The sequence below is a fragment of the Callorhinchus milii genome, unplaced genomic scaffold (assembly GCF_018977255.1).
Source record: "Callorhinchus milii isolate IMCB2004 unplaced genomic scaffold, IMCB_Cmil_1.0 Scaffold31, whole genome shotgun sequence".
Lineage (NCBI taxonomy): Eukaryota > Metazoa > Chordata > Chondrichthyes > Chimaeriformes > Callorhinchidae > Callorhinchus > Callorhinchus milii.
Window position 1 is genome coordinate 2,802,038 of NW_024704772.1, and position 16,369 is coordinate 2,818,406.

Genomic DNA, 16,369 nt, shown 5'->3' on the forward strand with positions numbered 1-16,369 from the left:
TCTACGCTGTTTACTCTTTCTTGCCTCTCCGAGGCTTAAGTCTGATAAACACCGACACATTGGATTTAAGTGGAGCCTTCTACGCCAATGTGTGAGGAGGAGGCCATTCAGCCCTTCGAGCCTGTTCCGCCATTTAATCAGATCCTTGATGATCACAGTCTCACACACACAGTCACACACAGTCTCACACACACACACACAGTCTCACACACACACAGTCACACACACACACACACACAGTCACACACACACACACAGTCTCACACACAGTCACACACACAGTCACACACACACACAGTCACACACACACAGTCACACACAGTCTCTCACACACACACACAGACACACAGTGACACGCACATACAGTGACACACACAGTCATACACACAGTCACACACACACACAGTCACACACACACACAGTCACACACAGTCACACACACACAGTCTCACACACACACACAGTCACACACACACAGTCACACACACACACAGTGACACACACACAAACACAGTCACACATACACACACAAACACAGTGACACGCACACACAGTCACACACACACACAGTGAAACGCACACACAGTGACACGCACACACACAGTGAAACACACACAGTCACACACACACTGACACACACACACAGTGACACACACACACTGACACACACACTGATACACACAGTGACACACACACACACACAGTGACACACACACACAGTGACACACACACACACAGTGACACACACACACAGTGACACACACACACTGACACACACACACACTGACACACACTGACACACACACTGACACACACACAGTCTCACACACAGTGACACACACACAGTGACACACACACACACACTGACACACACACACAGTGACACACACACACAGTGACACATACACACACACACACACAGTGACACACACACAATCACAAACACACAGTGACACACACACACACACTCTCTCTCTCCCCCTTTCCCCCCCCACCCCCCCCACACCGGGTGACAGTGAGTGACTGTTGTGGGTGTGTGTGTGTGTGTGTGGGGGGGGGGGTGGGGGGGGAGAATCCGATGGCTTGGAACCTCCCTCTGGTCTCTCTCGGACTTATCTCTCCGCACATCTCTGGCAGGTGACTTGCTCTGGAGACGGCTGAGAGAGCGAGAGAGATGCCGGAGCAAAAGGCTGGTGAGCGAGTGCGTGCGTGCGGGGGACGCGCGGGGGTGCGCGCGTGTCACCGTGTATACGTGTGTTGCCCTGTGTGTTGTGTGTCTGCGTGTGCGCACGTATGTCAGTGCGTGCGTCTGCGTGCACGTGCCCGCGCGGGTGCCACTGCGCGGGTGCCACCGCGCGCGTTTTTTTTTGTTTTTCTCTCGCCCGCGCGCGCGAGCGACGGGATCGCGGCGGAAATAAAGTGACGTCAACCGTGGCAGTTGGCGCAGCGCCTCTCATCGCCTCTGCGAGACGTCTCGAAGGATACGCCGCAAAGTGAACCGACTCGGAGTGCTTTGCGGGCGAAACGCGTTGTAGGGTTTGTCACGAGAGAGAGAGAGAGAGAGAGAGAGAGAAAGACCGACAATCTCTCCCCCCCCACCCCCCCCACCCCCACCCTCTCTTGCTTTCTCTGCGTCTGGAGCCGCGCCTTACGTTTCGTTTGATGTGCCGGGATTTTGGAAGCGTAGCAGAGATTTCCGAGCGTTCGGTCACTCACGTAGAAATGTGCTTTAGTTAACGCGATCTATTTCATTGCTCTCTCTCTCCCTCTCTCTCTCTCTCTCTCTCTCCCGCCTCTTGAGTTAGACGGCTGTGGGTTCAAACCCCGAAGTCGGGGACGTTTGAGCTCACAGTCGTAGCTGGAGCTTCAAATGCAGTGCTACGGGGGTTGTGGGGGGTTGTGGGGGGGGTCTGGGGATGGGGGAGAGAGGATAGAGGGAAGGAAAGGAGAAGGGAGTTTCACTTCGATTCACTGCGATCCACGGCTGTTTGCGGGGACGCCGCTGTGCGCCATCGGCTGTCGCCTTTCGCCCACAAAATACACAGTCGCTGCACTTTACAGTGTGTCCTGTGAAGCGCTTTGAGACGCCTCGAAGACGTGATAAGGCGCCGTATCGAAGGCAAGGATTGTTATTATTATTCTCTATCTCGTTCTTTCTCTCTTTCTGACGTGAAAGGCGCTGTAGCAAGAGTATGACTTATTTTTCTGAGGACTGTTACCTCTTTGTTGAGTTCCTCCCCCCTCTCCCTCTCCCCCTGAGCCCCCACTCCCCCACTGTAGGGCACGTCTCCCTAACTAACTGACTGACCGACTGACAGACAGACCGACCGACCGACCGACTGACGCTGAAATAAATTCCGTAACAAGTGCACAAAGGCTGAAACTCTGCGCCTTTTCCCAGCGGATTAAACGAAAAGAAAGATAACATTCTCCGTCTCCCCCCCCCCGTCCCCCCCCCCCCCCGCGCCGGGGCGCGCGCGCGTGCGGTTGCGGGAAGCGAAGGGCTCAAAATAGTTGCCCGCAATCCGGGAAATGTTCGGTTATGTTGAACGCGCTGTGCGGCTAATTTGAAGCGTGTTGGTCGGGTGTCGGGTTTCTGCGTCAGGATCAGTAACAGGGCAGACGGAGCCTTAGACTACCCATGAGGTCGGGTATAATTTTATCTGGTGGCTTGGATGGCCACTGCTTTATTTGCCCTCCCTCCCTCCCTCCCTCCCTCCCTCCCTCCCTCCCTCCCTCCCTCCCTCCCTCGCTCTCTGCCCCTAATAGGTCTAAGAATCTTTGCGCCGGGCTTCAAGCATCTCAGCTTCTCTTTGGCTACGGTCCAAACTCTCTCTCTCTCTCTCTTTCTCTCTCTCTCTCTCTCTCTCTCTCTCTCTCTCCTTCTTAGTCTTCAATCGCCCCCACCCCAAGTCTCCCACTCCTCTGCCTCTTCACACTTAAACCATCAGAAACTCTCACTCTCTCGCTCTTTCATTCTCTTCCTCGCTCATCCTTTCCATCTCTCTCGCCCTTTCTCTCTTTCTGGTTGTTTGGTTCTCTCTCTCTCTCTCTCTCTCTCTTTCTCTCTCTTTTTTTTCTCTCTTTATACATTTCTCTCTCTCTCTCTCTCTCTTTCTCTCTCTCTCTTTCTCCTGTTAAAGTCTCAAACCTGACATTGTCAGCAAACATTGACTAAAAAGGGAAGGTGTGAGTGATAGAGTCAGAAGCAAAGAGCCCATCACTCATTGCCCGGACGTGGGTATATTTTCGAGCTGGTAATCTAATCGACGGGAGTCAAATAACAGCCACCGAATTGGGAGACTTTTTTTTAACCATTAAATCCTCTCGTCAACCCCTCCATCGCATCTCCCCCCCCCACCGCCCGCCGCCCCGCGCCAGCCACTCGCACGTCACGCGAAGTCCCCGCAGCTCAGTGGTTAGAGCCCTCACCTCTGTGTGTGTGTGACTGTGTGTGTGTGTGTGACTGTGTGTGTGTGTGACTGTGTGTGACTGTGTGTGTGACTGTGTGACTGTGGTTAGTGGTATTTTGCTGCTCTCTGGTGGACAGTGGCACTAAGTGCGACTGAACCAGTTTAAGGCAGTGAACAGGAACCGGTTGTCAGTCGATTGACGGATCGCTTTTCCGGGGGTTCAATACCCCTCAAATACAAAAAAAATGCGGTCACTCAATCCGCCGCTGTGGGGCGTTTGTGGGGACGTCGCTGCGCGCAATCGGCTGCCGCGTTTCGCCCGCAAAACACACAGTCACTCCACTTTCCGGCGCGTCCCGTGAAGCGCTTTAAAGACGTCTCGACGACGTGATAAGGCGTTGGATCGAACCCCAGGGCTATTACTATTATTATTATTATTATTATTATTTATTATTATCGATTGCAACTGAGAGGAAACAGAACCTATAAATGAAGCGAAAATAAAGAAACCCGAAGTAAGAAAATGAAGTTTTATTTCGGTTTAGAAGGCGCTGTTCCCGGTCGGTTGGTGATTAGTAACCAAATTCCTGCGGTTTTAATTTACATTTATTTACAAAGTGCTCCGGTGAGGGGAGAGGGGCCTGAAATAGCCCTTCACCTCGTGCGGAGAGAGAGAGAGAGAGAGATGGAGGGAGGGAGGGAGAGGGAGGGAGGAAGGGAGGGGGAGGAAGATATTTACAACCCGCACCCCCCACCCCCACCCTTTACGTCTCCCTCCCTCCCACCCACCCACCCACCCACCTTTGCCTTCTTTCCTCTTCCTCCCCCACCACCCCCCACCCACCCACGTTCCCCCCTCTCCGTGTCCCTCACTCTGTCTCCCCCACTCCCCTCCCCTTCCCCCCCACCCCACCCCCACCCCCACCCCCCAACCACCTACGCAGTCTCTTCGGCCGTTATTTCCCTCTCACCCGCTCACAATATACAAATAAAAAAAGTCTAAGCAAATAATTGTTTCGCTCATCACTTCGGCCCTTCCCACCCTGACCCCTAATCTCTCCCCTCTTCCTCCCCTACTCTAACCCCCGCCCCCACCCACCACCCAACCCACACACACGCACACGCACACGCGCACGCGCGCGCACACGCACACGCGCACGAGTTAGATCACCCCTTTGGGTGACAACAACTCGCACAGTCCTATAGCTCAGTGGTTAGATCCCTCGCCTCGCCAGCGAGAGGACCCGGGTTTGATTCCCGGTCAGGGCAAAATATTGAGTAAGTTTCCTTACTCCACACGCGCACACGCACACACACACGCGCGCACACACGCGCACACACGCGCGCACACGCGCGCGCGCCTCTGTTTACCAGTGATAAGTAGGAACCCGATTGTTAGTCAATTGACAGATCGCTTTCCGGGTGTAATAATCCCTTTTCAAGCAAAATAATAATAATAAATCAGTCACTTCAACCCACGACTGTTGGTGGGACGCCGCTGCCGCCGCCGCCGCCGTCGCCGCCGATGGGCGCAAGTGGCTGCTGAGTTTCGCCCACAAAATCCACAGTCACTTCACTTTACAGCGAAGCGTTTTGAGACGTGATAAGGCGCCGTATCAGCTCAAGGATTACTGTTATATTATTTACACAGCCCCCCCTTCACTTGTCGAGGGTTTATACATAAATTTTGGTCTCACCTCCATGTTTATCTGTGCCGAGCGCTCACACACACACACACACACACGCACACACACCCCGTTCATCATAAATTAATACAGCTTTAAACCCGACAATAAACCCCCAATCCCCCCCCCCCCCACCCCCACCCTCCCAGCCTGTGCCCCAGAAGGTGATCTGTTAGGCAGACAAACAGACGGTGAGGCTGTTTGAGAGTCGGTCGGACTCTCAGACACTCACAGTCACATAGGAACGTAGAACGCCGGAAGCCTGTTCCGCTTTGCTACAAGATCACGGCTGATCTGTACCTCAACTCCAATAGTTTTTTGCGGGGGAGGAAAAAGGCACAAGCGAGAGCGTTGAGACCAGAGGAAGAGAAGAGGGGAGAGAGAGAGAGATAGTGGGGAGGGGGTGGGGGTGGGGGCAGGAGAGGGAGACGAGAGAGTGAAGAGGAGAAGGTGGGTGGTGGGAGAGAGGGTGGGGAGGAGAGGGAGAGTAGAGGAGAGGGGAGAGAGTAGAGCGAGAGACGAGATGAGAGAAAAGAGGAGAGGAGAAGGAGAAGGTGAATGAGAGGGGAGGGAGGGTGGTGGTGGGGGGGGAGGGTTCAGGGCAAGTAAGTGGAGTGACTGTCAGCCCGTTTGAGACCCAGAAGTGTGCCGTCGAACTGGTAGGTGAGTTTCTTCTTGATCTTGCGTATCTCTCCGGTCTTGCCGTAGTTTCGCAGCGCGCGGGCCATTTTCTGGTAGGTCATCTTCTTCCGGTTCCCCTTCTGCATGCCCCAGCGATGGGCCAGCTGCTCCTTGTGCTTGGAGGAGAACTGGAAGGTCCCTCTCTCACGATCAAGCCACCACACACAGTCCCTCATGTCCCCGCTCTTCAGCAGCTCGAGCAGGAACTGGTACAGTCTCACCTTCTTCCTGGCTCCTGTAGGGACCGGTGGAAAGACATCAGTCAAAGCCCCGTAGTGCCAGAATCATATTGCCCTGTTTCGCCCACAGAAACGCACGGTCACTCCACTTTGCAGTGCGTCCCGCGAAGCGCTTTGAGACGTCTCGAAGACGCGATAAGGCGCCGGGTCCCATGTGAGGATTATTGTTACATATTTTATGTATATATGTGTGTTTACAGCGCCTCGGGACGTCCTCCCGACGTGAAAGGCGCTCTACAACATGGAATCTTGTTGTTGTTGTTGTTGTGTTGCTGCTCTCAACGCTCTGTGACTGACCTCCATCGTGGTTGGGGGATTCTCTTGGGGGAACGTTTTCATCAAACTCGCTGTCTGACACCTCGAGGACCGGGCTGCCGACATTATAGTCATCGTCCTCGGAGGTAGATGAGCTGGACGGGTCATTGGAGGCTGGATAAGGCGGGTAGAGTATCGGGTAAACACCCTGCGGGGAAACAGCGATGATCCTTAACGTCGCCGCGACCACAGCTCGCGTCGGCACGGCGCTCCCCTGAGTTTCGGGGAAAGCGCGGCCACCGATGGCTGGAAAGGAGCCTTCGGACACCCTCCCTCCCCCTACCCGCCCCCAGCTTCTCCCCCGCCCTCCAGCCCCACCCCGTTCCCGACGCCCCCTGCCCAGCTCGGGTCCGCAGCCCTGACTGTCCAGCGCCTTGGGACCTCCTCACTTAAAGGGGCCATCTGTGTGGCATTGCTGCCTGTAGTTCCCCGGGCGGCCACGGGGCGGCAGTGCTTCCCTTCTGTCCTCTGTTGGGTCAGTTGGGTGACCAACACACGTGGAAACCCATCACCGTTTGCTTCACGAGATCATTTGGGGGTTACGAAGACCCTTCGGCCCATCTTATCCAGGCTCACCTACCCCCAGAGCACCCACCCACTTAGGGTAAACCCCCCCCACCCCCGCCGCCCGCACCCCATCACAGCATCGAGATGCTTTGTAAACCAGTTCCAATGTCCCAGCCTCAACGCCCAACCCCCCACCCCCACCCCCTCCCACTTCCTAGTCAACCTGTTCCAGTCGTTAATCAACAACAACAACATTCACGTGGGGTAGCGTCTCGGAGCGCTTAACGGTGGCACGGGGGGGGGGGGTGGGGTGGTGGGGGAGGGAGGAGGTGACCAGTCGAAGAGGAAGGTCCTCAGGCGCGACCGGAAGGAGGGGAGTGGGGGGGGGGTGAGGGGAATGTGGTGGGAGAGAGTGACTGAGTTTTGGGGGGTAGTGGCTGAAAGCGCGGCCGTCGACGGTGGGGGCGGAGGGGACGAGGGACAAGCGGGGAATAAGCTCGGAGGTGTAAGGGTTATGTTGGGAGGACGTCCCAAGGCGCTGGACAGTCAGGGATTTGGAGCTGGGGGTTGGGATCAGGAGGGTTTGGAGGACGGGGAGGGTAAGGGGTAGGAGATGTGCCTTGAAGGAGGCGAGGAAGGGGGCGAGGCAAAGGGACTGTGGGATGTGGGAGTCCTGAAGGGTGGGGGGAGAAAGGCGATGGGGGGGACGTGAAGCAGGTCGAAGCCCACCAGGAGGGAGCGTCATGGGGTTAGCAGGTCTCAGAAGGAACAAAGCTGTGTAGGCGAGTGTTGGGGTCCTCTTTCCCCCACTCCCTCTCTCCAGCCCCCGCCAGTGTCTCTCTCTCTCACACACACACACACACGTACCTGAGTGTAATCCTCCTCCAGGGAGCTGGGGGCGTGCAGATGGAGGGGGGTCTCGGGGGCGTTGACCACATCCAGTGGGTACTGCGGGTAGAGGGACTGCATGTGCGACACCGGCACATTTTGCAGCTGCGTAAACTGACCCCCGTCATAGTGCTCAAAGCTCATCCCGTGTGGCTCAGCTCCGCTCCAGTAATGCTCTGCAACAGACAAGAGCAGCTCGTCAACGGGAAGCCGGGTGTGGGGGGGGGGGAGATGGGGTGGGTGGGGGGGGAGATGGGGTAGGTGGGGGGAGATGGGGGGGGGGAAGATGGGGGTCAGGCCGAGGAGTCGAGACACTTTCTATCTTAATAATAATAATAATAATTGCGGCGTTCCTGTAGCTCAGGGGGTTAGAGCCCATCGCCTCGCAAGCGAGAGGACCCGGGTTCGGTTCCCGGACAGGACGGAAGGTTGGGCGAGTTTCCTTACTCCGCACACACACGCGCGCGCACACACGCGCACACACGCGCGCACACACGCATGCCTCTGTTTGCCCAGCAGTAAGTAGGATTGTTGGTCGATTGGTGGATCGCTTTTTCGGGGGTAATAATCCCTTCAAAAAAGATAATGATAATGTGGTCACTCGCTCCGCGGCTGTTTGTGGGGACGTCGCTGCGCGCAATCGGCCGCCGCGTTTCGCCCGCAAAATACACGGTCACTACACTTTACAGTGTATCCTGTGAAGCGCCTTGAGACGCCCGGAAGACGTGATGAGGCGCCTCGTCAAGTGCATGGATCGTCTGCGCGTGGGTCTGTGCGTCATACGCGGTCTGTGAGCGTGCGTTTGTGCGTGTGTCCGCGCGTGCGTCTGTGCGCAACGGCACGCGAGTGAGCGTGTCTGCGCGCGTCTGCCTGTCTGTCCGTCTGTGAGTGCGCGCGCGTGTGTCTGTGCGTAATAGCACGTGTGAGCGTGTCCGTGTTTATGTGCCTGCGTAACGGGTACGCGAGTGAGCGCGCGCGTGAGTGCGCGAGTCTGCGAGTGTGTGTCTGCGCGCACGGGACGCACAGTGGGGTGGGTTTTGCCGGCGGTGGCGTCTTTGCCTTTGATTTCACGTGTGAATTAAAACCTTATCTGATTCGAGAGACCGCGTTCTCTTACGGCGAAGCCTCACCCGCACAGTGTGTGCCTTTGATGCGGCCCCACATCACACGGAGGCATCTCACTTTGAGCCGTAGTGACTGTTGTGCTACAAGCACAACGGTTAACCTCAGCCGCCACCCACAGTAACCCTCGCATTTGGCCCGGCGGCTTCTCAGGTCGGCTCGAAGCCCTTTGGGATATTCGCCGCCGAGTGTAGTGACTGTGCATTGTGTAAGCACGCGCGGCAGTCCATGTTTGGACAGCGGTGAGCAATTCTAACAGGGTGGGGAGGGGGAGGTGGGGGTGGGAATGGTCAGCCAGGACTCCAGGACAGTGCATCCGACAACATGGAGCTCTCTCTCTCTCTCTCTCTCTCTCTCTCTCTCGCTTCCCCCCAGCGCTGAGCTGGAGCATCAGACTGGACTGTGAGCTCAATGTCCCCGACCCGGAGGGGGGGCTTCGGACTCGGGAGGTGAGAACGCTACCAAATGGGGTGAACCGAAGCTTTGTTGAAGGTTAAAGGAAAATGCCGACTGCTCGCCTGTCCCCCAAACACACACACACCCGCGCCCCCCCCACACACACACGCACACGCACACGCACACGGCTAAGGATGTCACTCACCTGTGTGGGAATCCGTCTCAGACACGAAGTAGGAGCAGAATATTCCCGAGGGTTTGATGTAAGCGTCTGCATCGTACGGCATGACATCTGGGTACTGCTGGGAAAACACACCAGACGTCACATCCCCCCCTATACACACACACGCGCGCACACGCACACACACACACAACACACACACCGTCACGCGTTAAACAACCACCACCCCCACACCCCCAACCAACGCCCAGTCTGGCTCATCAGCTCCCGTTAACCCCGCAGCCAAAGCCCTAACTAACTAACTAACTAACTAACTAGCTAGCTAACTAACTAACTAACTAACTAACTAACTAACTGGGAGGGGGGTCCGAGCTGGACGAGCAGCGGGACAGCTTGGCCAGACAGCGCTTACGCTCTCTCTCTCTCTCTCTCTCTCTCAGTGAAATCTGGTTAGTCTCCAGCAGTTACCCCCCCAACGCACACTCCGGGCTCCCCCACCCCCACCCCCACCCCCCACCCGCCCGCCCGCCCCCCTCTCGCCAACCTGCGCCTCATCCTCCCCGGGTGTCTGACGCACTCGGAAACCCGTCACCGTTGCTCGAGAGTCTCCAAACCCGACTGAGAATTCCCCGCATCCCCCCCTCACCCCCACCCCCCCCCACCACACACCTGGAAACCCCGGAGAGAGATGGTTGGGATGGAATGCGCCCTCTCTCTCTCTCTCTCTCTCTCTCTCTCTCCCTGGAGGGACGCCCACCCTCCCCCACCGCTCACCTAATTCCGGAGAGTATTAGGCGCAGGTTGGCGAGAGCAAAGGCTTGGGGGAGGGGGGGAGGGGGGGGGAGGGGAGCCCAGAGTGTGCGTTGTGGGGGGGTAACTGCTGGAGTCTAACCAGATTTCACTGAGAGAGAGAGAGAGAGAGAGAGCGAGAGATCTCTGCATCACCTCCACACTTGCCGTGGGGTACATTTATCTGAATAACACCTGTTTCCTCAGTGTCATCACCAGTCCGGCTTCACTTCTTATCTGCACTCCCCATGGAGGCTGTGTAGGGAGACACGTGGACCGGGCTATTTGAATATTAAGCCCCAGGGAGGGTAGGGGGAGGTGGTTGGGGGTGGGGGAGGGGTGAGGGGGCGACTTTGTACATGACGCAGCCACTTTTGTAAAGCGAAATACGCTCAGTTTGTCCTTTCTTCCCCCGCGCACTTCCCCCCCTCTCTCTCTCTCTCTCTCTCTCTCTCGGTCGGTCCCTTGACCCCCCACCCCCCCCCTCCCACTCCCCCCATTCCTCAGTCCCTTCCCCCCGTCCCCCCCACTCACGCCAAGTGACCGAATTCAGTCAGAGGAGCACTCACAGCCGCACGTAACGTGACCGGGTTCCCTGCGACCGACTATTACTGTTAATATTAATACTATTAGATTTTATCAGTGACCGGATATTGAGACCCCCATCGTGGATGGGACCCGGCGCCTTATCCCGTCTTCGAGACGTTCGGGAAGCGCTTCGCCGGACGCGCTGCAGCGTGGGGTGACGGGTGTGCTTCGTGGGCGAAACGCGAGGCAGGCAGCCGATTGCGCCCAGCGACGTCCCCCCACAAACAGAGCGACCAAGTTGTCATAATAATTAGTTTCGGAGGGATTATTATCACCCCCGGAAAGGCGACCCGCCAGTGGACCAACAACCGGGTCCCTGACTGCCCTAAACAGAGACGTGTGGAGTAAGGAAAGTCGCCCAACTCACACACAGCGACGACGGGAATGATTCAATCAAAGCTTTTTTTTTGTAGTTAATTTGGATAAAGGAGATATCTGCGCACTGGTTGCTCTTCATCAGTCCCTCGTCAGCCTGGATTAATGGTAGCGCTCTCTCTCTCTCTCTCTCTCTCTCTCTGTGTCTCTTTCTCTCTCTTTCTATCTCTCTCTCTCTATGTCTTTCTCTCTCTCTCTCTCTCCTCTGAGTCAGGAGGTTGTGGCGTCGTCGTCTCAAGACGACACGCGGAGAGGCCATCCTTCTGATGAGACGCTAAACCGAGAACGGACAGTCAAGTTTTTCCTGATGTCCTGACCGACAATCCCCCAAATACAACTGGTCGCTCACTTCATGGCTTCCGCGTTTGACCCACAAAACACAGTCACGACACTTTGCGGTGAACAATCCTCCGAAGCGCTTTGAGACGTCGCCACGATGTGATTTTGCAATTTCGTCGTTGTCGCCGCCGCTGTTGCTTTCGATGCAGCGCCTCATCGCGTCGTCGAGACGTCTCAAAGCGCTCCACGGAATACGCCGTACGGTGCAGTGACCTGTGGGCGAAACACGGCGGCCAACGTGCGCCCAACGACGTCCCCACAAACAGCCGTGGATTGAGTGACCAATTTCTCCTTTGTTTTGGAGGATTATCGATCCGCCAATCGACTACCGACCGGGTTCCTACTTACTGTTGGTCAACGGAGGTGTGTGTGCGCGCGTGTGCGGAGGAAGGAAACTCGCCCAAGGTTTCGCCCGCCCGGGAATCAGACCCGGGTCCTTCTCGCTTGCGCGGAGAGCGGTCTCACCACTGAGCGCAAATGCAAGGATCACTATTATATCTGCGCACTGACTGATATCTGTCATCCTCTCTCCCTCAGAGAGGATCTGCGGGTCTGCACGAAGGCACTGATCTTCACCAGGTGCTGTGTGTGTGTGTGTTGGATTCGAAACAGGATGTCACCACTCACCAAAGAGACTTGCAGTGTTTCGTTCCTGCGAAATAAAAGAAAATAATGTCAGTGGCGCCCACTTCCGAACTCCTCAAATAGGCAACTTCGCCAATCCGGGTGTGGTCGAGGGGGAGGGGAGGGGGGAGGGGGGGAAGAGGGTGTCACAGCTCCTATGTATAGGACACGGGCTGCAGTCAGCTGGGTGGTGTGGGGGGGGGGGCACTGGGGGTCAATGCGCCCGTGATCTACACTTGTATATCGATTTTTTGGGGGGTCAGTTGGGTGTCCGACACACGCGGAAACCCGTCAACGTGTCTCCAAACCCGACTGAGAATTCCCCGCGTCCCACTTAGACCTGGAAACCCCAGAGAGAGATGGTTGGAATGGACTGCGCTCTCTCTCTCTCTCTCTCTCTCTCTCTCTCCCTGGAGGGACGCATTCTGCTTACCTAATTCCGGAGAGTATTAGGCACAGGTTGGTGAGAGCCAAGGCTTGGGGGTGGGGTGGGGGGGAGAGCCCAGAGTGTGCGTTGGGGGGTAACTGTTGGGTCTAACCAACTAGACCCACCATTGGGTTTGGCCATTGGTATCGCTGTCTGGCCAAGCTTTCCCGCTGCATGTCCAGCTCGGACCCCCCCCCCCCACCCCCACCCCAACCCCCTCCCCGTTTGCTTGTTGCAGAACTGACTGGGAACGGGAGTAGGAATATTTGGGATGAAGCGCGAGACCGGAATTTATGAATGTTTCATAATATTGGCTGCTGGCGATGTCAAAAGATGTTGGAACAGGGAATTGCAGTCGAGTGTAGTGACTGCGCACTCGTATGCAAACAGGCAGGCAATTTGCATGCGGCAAATGTCCCACGAAAAACCAACAAAGTGAACCTTATCCCGGGGAATTGTCAGCCAAGAAGGATCAGAAACTCCCTTCTCTTTAACAATTGGGTCAAAGATACTTAACGTCCACCGAACACCTCTATGTAACGTCTCGCCCGGAGGCCGAGACCGAAACAATGAGAACAACAACCCCTTGTGTTCGACGTGGCGCCTGATCACGTTGTCGCGACGTCCCAAAGCGCTTCACAGGATGTACTGTAAAGTGTCGCGACTGTGCGTGTTTTTGTGGGCGAAACGCGGCGGCCGATGGCGCCCAACGGCGTCCCCACAAACGGCGGTGGGCAAGAGAAGAGTGACCAAATTACTTGTCGAAGAGGAAGGTCTTTAGACGGGACTTGAAGGAGGCGCGAGAGGGGGTTGAGGCGGAGGGATTGGGGGAATGGAGTGCCAGAGGGTGGGGGCGGAGATGCTGAGGGCCGACCACCAATGGTGTCAGTCCATGGCAGTGGTCTTCAACCGATCGATGGCCGCTAGGGGCAGTCTCTCGTGTCCTCGATAATAACAAGAGGCAGGGGCGAGAGCTACTGCGGTTTAAATGTTCAAGTTTCTCTTTTACTTTGTGCATCTGGCTTCGTTTTCGATCTGACTCCATAACTACACGGGTCCATCGCTCCTTCCCCGTGTCTGCCCGATCATGCGTGCGAGTGGGTGAGTGAGTGAGTGAGTGAGTGCGTGTGCGAGAGAGCGCGTGAGAGTGTGTGAGAACGCGTGAGAGTGAGAGAGGGGGTCACAGAGTGTGTGAGGGAGTGTGTGAGTGCGTGTGAGTATGCGAGTGTGCGTCTACGGTGACCAAACCCCTGGTCGAGGCTGATGTTCCAGTGCAGTTGTGGGGGAGTAAACCTCACTCCCAGTTTGTCTGTAACGGCCCTAAAACCCTATCTGAAACGAGAAGGAAGTTTCTCTCTCTCCCGGTGTCCGGCCCAACAATCCCCTCCAAATACATTCATGGCTTCTTTTTTTTGGTGGTGGTGGTGGTGGTGGGAGAGGGGGAGGGGGTGGCGGCGGCATGTGTGTGAGTGAGTGTGTGTGTTTTTGTGACTGTGTGTGTGTGTGTGACTGTGTGTGTGTGTGTTTGTGACTGTGTGTGTCTGTGTGGGTCTGTCTGTGATTGTGTGCATTTGACTGTGTTTGTGTGTGTGTGTGTGTGTGACTGTGTGCATTTGACTGTGTGTTTGTGTGCGTCTTGTGTGTGAGACTGTGTGTGCGTTTGACTGTGTTTGTGATTGCGCGTGTGTGTCTGTGACTGTGTGTGTGTGTATGTGTGTGTGGCTGTGCGCGTGTTTGTAATCGTGTGTGTGTGTGTCTGCATGTGTGTGTGAGAGACTGTGTGTGCGTTTGACTGTGTGTTTGTGTGCGCCTGTGTCTTGTGTGTGAGACTGTGTGTGCGTTTTGACTGTGCTTGTGATTGTGTGCGCGTGTGTGTCTGTGAGTGTGTGTTGAGTGGGTATATGCGTACGTGTGTACGTGTGAAATAAAATGGTCACATTTCCGTGACATTGGGTTCAAATGTGAGGGACCGGAACAGGAGAGATTCTCCAGCGTTTAAAAGCCAAACAGATGGCGTGAAAAATTTCAGCAAAATTTCACACGTCCTTTCGCAAGCGATCGGAGGAGAAAGAAATCGCGGACAGGAGTAAAGCGATCGGCTTCCGACACCTTCAGTCCCTGCCCCGGACAGAGGGAAGGGGGGGAAGGGGGGTAAAAGGGGTTGGGGGGTTGGGTGGGTGGGTGGGTGGAGAAAGAAGGGGTTAACACCAGCCAGTGACTGCAACACACACAGATTACATTGAAACGCATGCAAATATATTTTCATACATACACCATCGCGCACACACTGGTGCTATTATATGGCAAACGGATTTTCCTAACGAGGGTTCAACTTAAAAAGTAAGAGCAAAGAGAGCGCCGTCGAAGTTGCCTTCGGCTCTTCGAGGGGACTTTTAGCCAACAACACCCTCGTTTAATATTGAGCGTTAAGTTATATCCATCCCCCCACCTCCCTGAAACCCTTCAAGGCGTCTCGACGGCGTGATGAGGAGGCGCCGCCGTGCCGAAAGCGAGGACTGTTGCTCCTTTTGCAGCTCTCAAAGCAATTCCCTAATAAAAGTCTGCGTAAAGTTACGGGTAAAACTGTATCGTGCGCTTCCTCTATCTATCTATCTATCTCTCTCGCTCTCTCTCTCGCTCGCTCACACAGTCCTCTCTGCTACGCGTCTGCGTGTACTTTTAGGTACGTTTCGCCCACAAAATACAGTCACTACACTTTACAGTGAGACATCTCAACGACGTGATCAGATGCAAGGATTATTCGCGTCATTATTATTATTATAATTATTCACAGCACTGCTCCCCGATTCTCTCAACCTCCCGGGTTCTGACTCAATATCTGTTGTGCATCTGACTCTCTCCATCATCAACAACCACTTCTCCTCTTCCCCCTCACCCCCCCCCCCCCACCCCCCCCACTGCCCCCCGAACCCCACACAGACACAGGGAAAGTTCTGCAAATCTTCAGAGGAAAGTTGAAAGCTCGTCGTTAACTAACCTGGGAGTGAAAATAAAGTCACACCGTACGCAGGAATGGGGGGGGGGGGGGGAATATAAAAGACACCCAGTTTAGTGGCTGCAATACTTAGCAGGCACTCGCTGTATTATTATAACAATAACTTGGTCCGCGACTTGGATCCACGGCTGTTTGTGGGACAGCCGCCGTGCGCAATTGGCCCCCGCGATTCGCCCGCAAAACAAACGTACACGGTCGATTCACCCCGAAGGCGCTGAATCAAAGGCAAAGGGGGTTGTTATTCTTTCTCACAAACACCGGGAGTGAAAAAGCTTAAGTGAAGACTTACTGGGCTTGTTCCAGTGTGTGCATGGTTCCACTCAAGGACTCCTGTACCTCCTCGCTGTCTTCTTCTCCGAATCAAGGCTACAGCTGGGACAGACGTCGTAAACCTGCGGACTGCCTGGGGTTGACCGTAGTGAGCGAGTAACCGAAAGGGACTGACTAGACGACTGACTGACTGACTGTGTGCCTGTGTGTTGTATATGTGTGTGTGTTTATTACGAGGGTGGAGCCAGTCAGTCACAGTGAGTGAGTTAGTGAGCGAGCGAGCGAGTGTGTGTGTGTGTGTGTGTATGTGTGTGGGTGTGGCTGTGGCTGAATTACATGCAGAATTCCCCTTTTCCTTGCCTGGAGAGATTTGATTTCACAATCACGGAATTTGCGTGTGTGTTTGTGTGTTTTTCCACTGGCATTTGGAGAGAATACTGTACTGTTACTTCATTTGTATATATATATATATACACACATGTACACACGCGCGCGCACACACACACACACACAC

The 16,369-nt window shown here is 55.3% G+C and overlaps 1 protein-coding gene across 2 annotated transcripts; it reads right to left on the bottom strand.

Moving 5' to 3' along the window:
- Window positions 1-5,684: 5,684 nt before the first annotated feature.
- On the bottom strand, window positions 5,685-16,056 carry LOC103173055 (transcription factor PU.1). Of its 2 annotated transcripts, none has more exons than XM_042345155.1 (6): window positions 15,875-16,056; window positions 12,146-12,170; window positions 9,452-9,545; window positions 7,708-7,904; window positions 6,316-6,481; window positions 5,685-6,014 (listed from the first exon to the last, which is right to left on the bottom strand). In XM_042345155.1, the coding sequence occupies exons 1-6, from the start codon at window positions 15,895-15,897 to the stop codon at window positions 5,695-5,697; spliced, it is 825 nt and encodes a 274-aa protein (XP_042201089.1). In that variant the 5' UTR covers window positions 15,898-16,056; the 3' UTR covers window positions 5,685-5,694. The 2 variants fall into 2 exon arrangements, with proteins under 2 accessions (XP_042201089.1, XP_042201088.1); XM_042345154.1 differs by having other exon boundaries at window positions 9,452-9,548.
- Window positions 16,057-16,369: the final 313 nt, after the last annotated feature.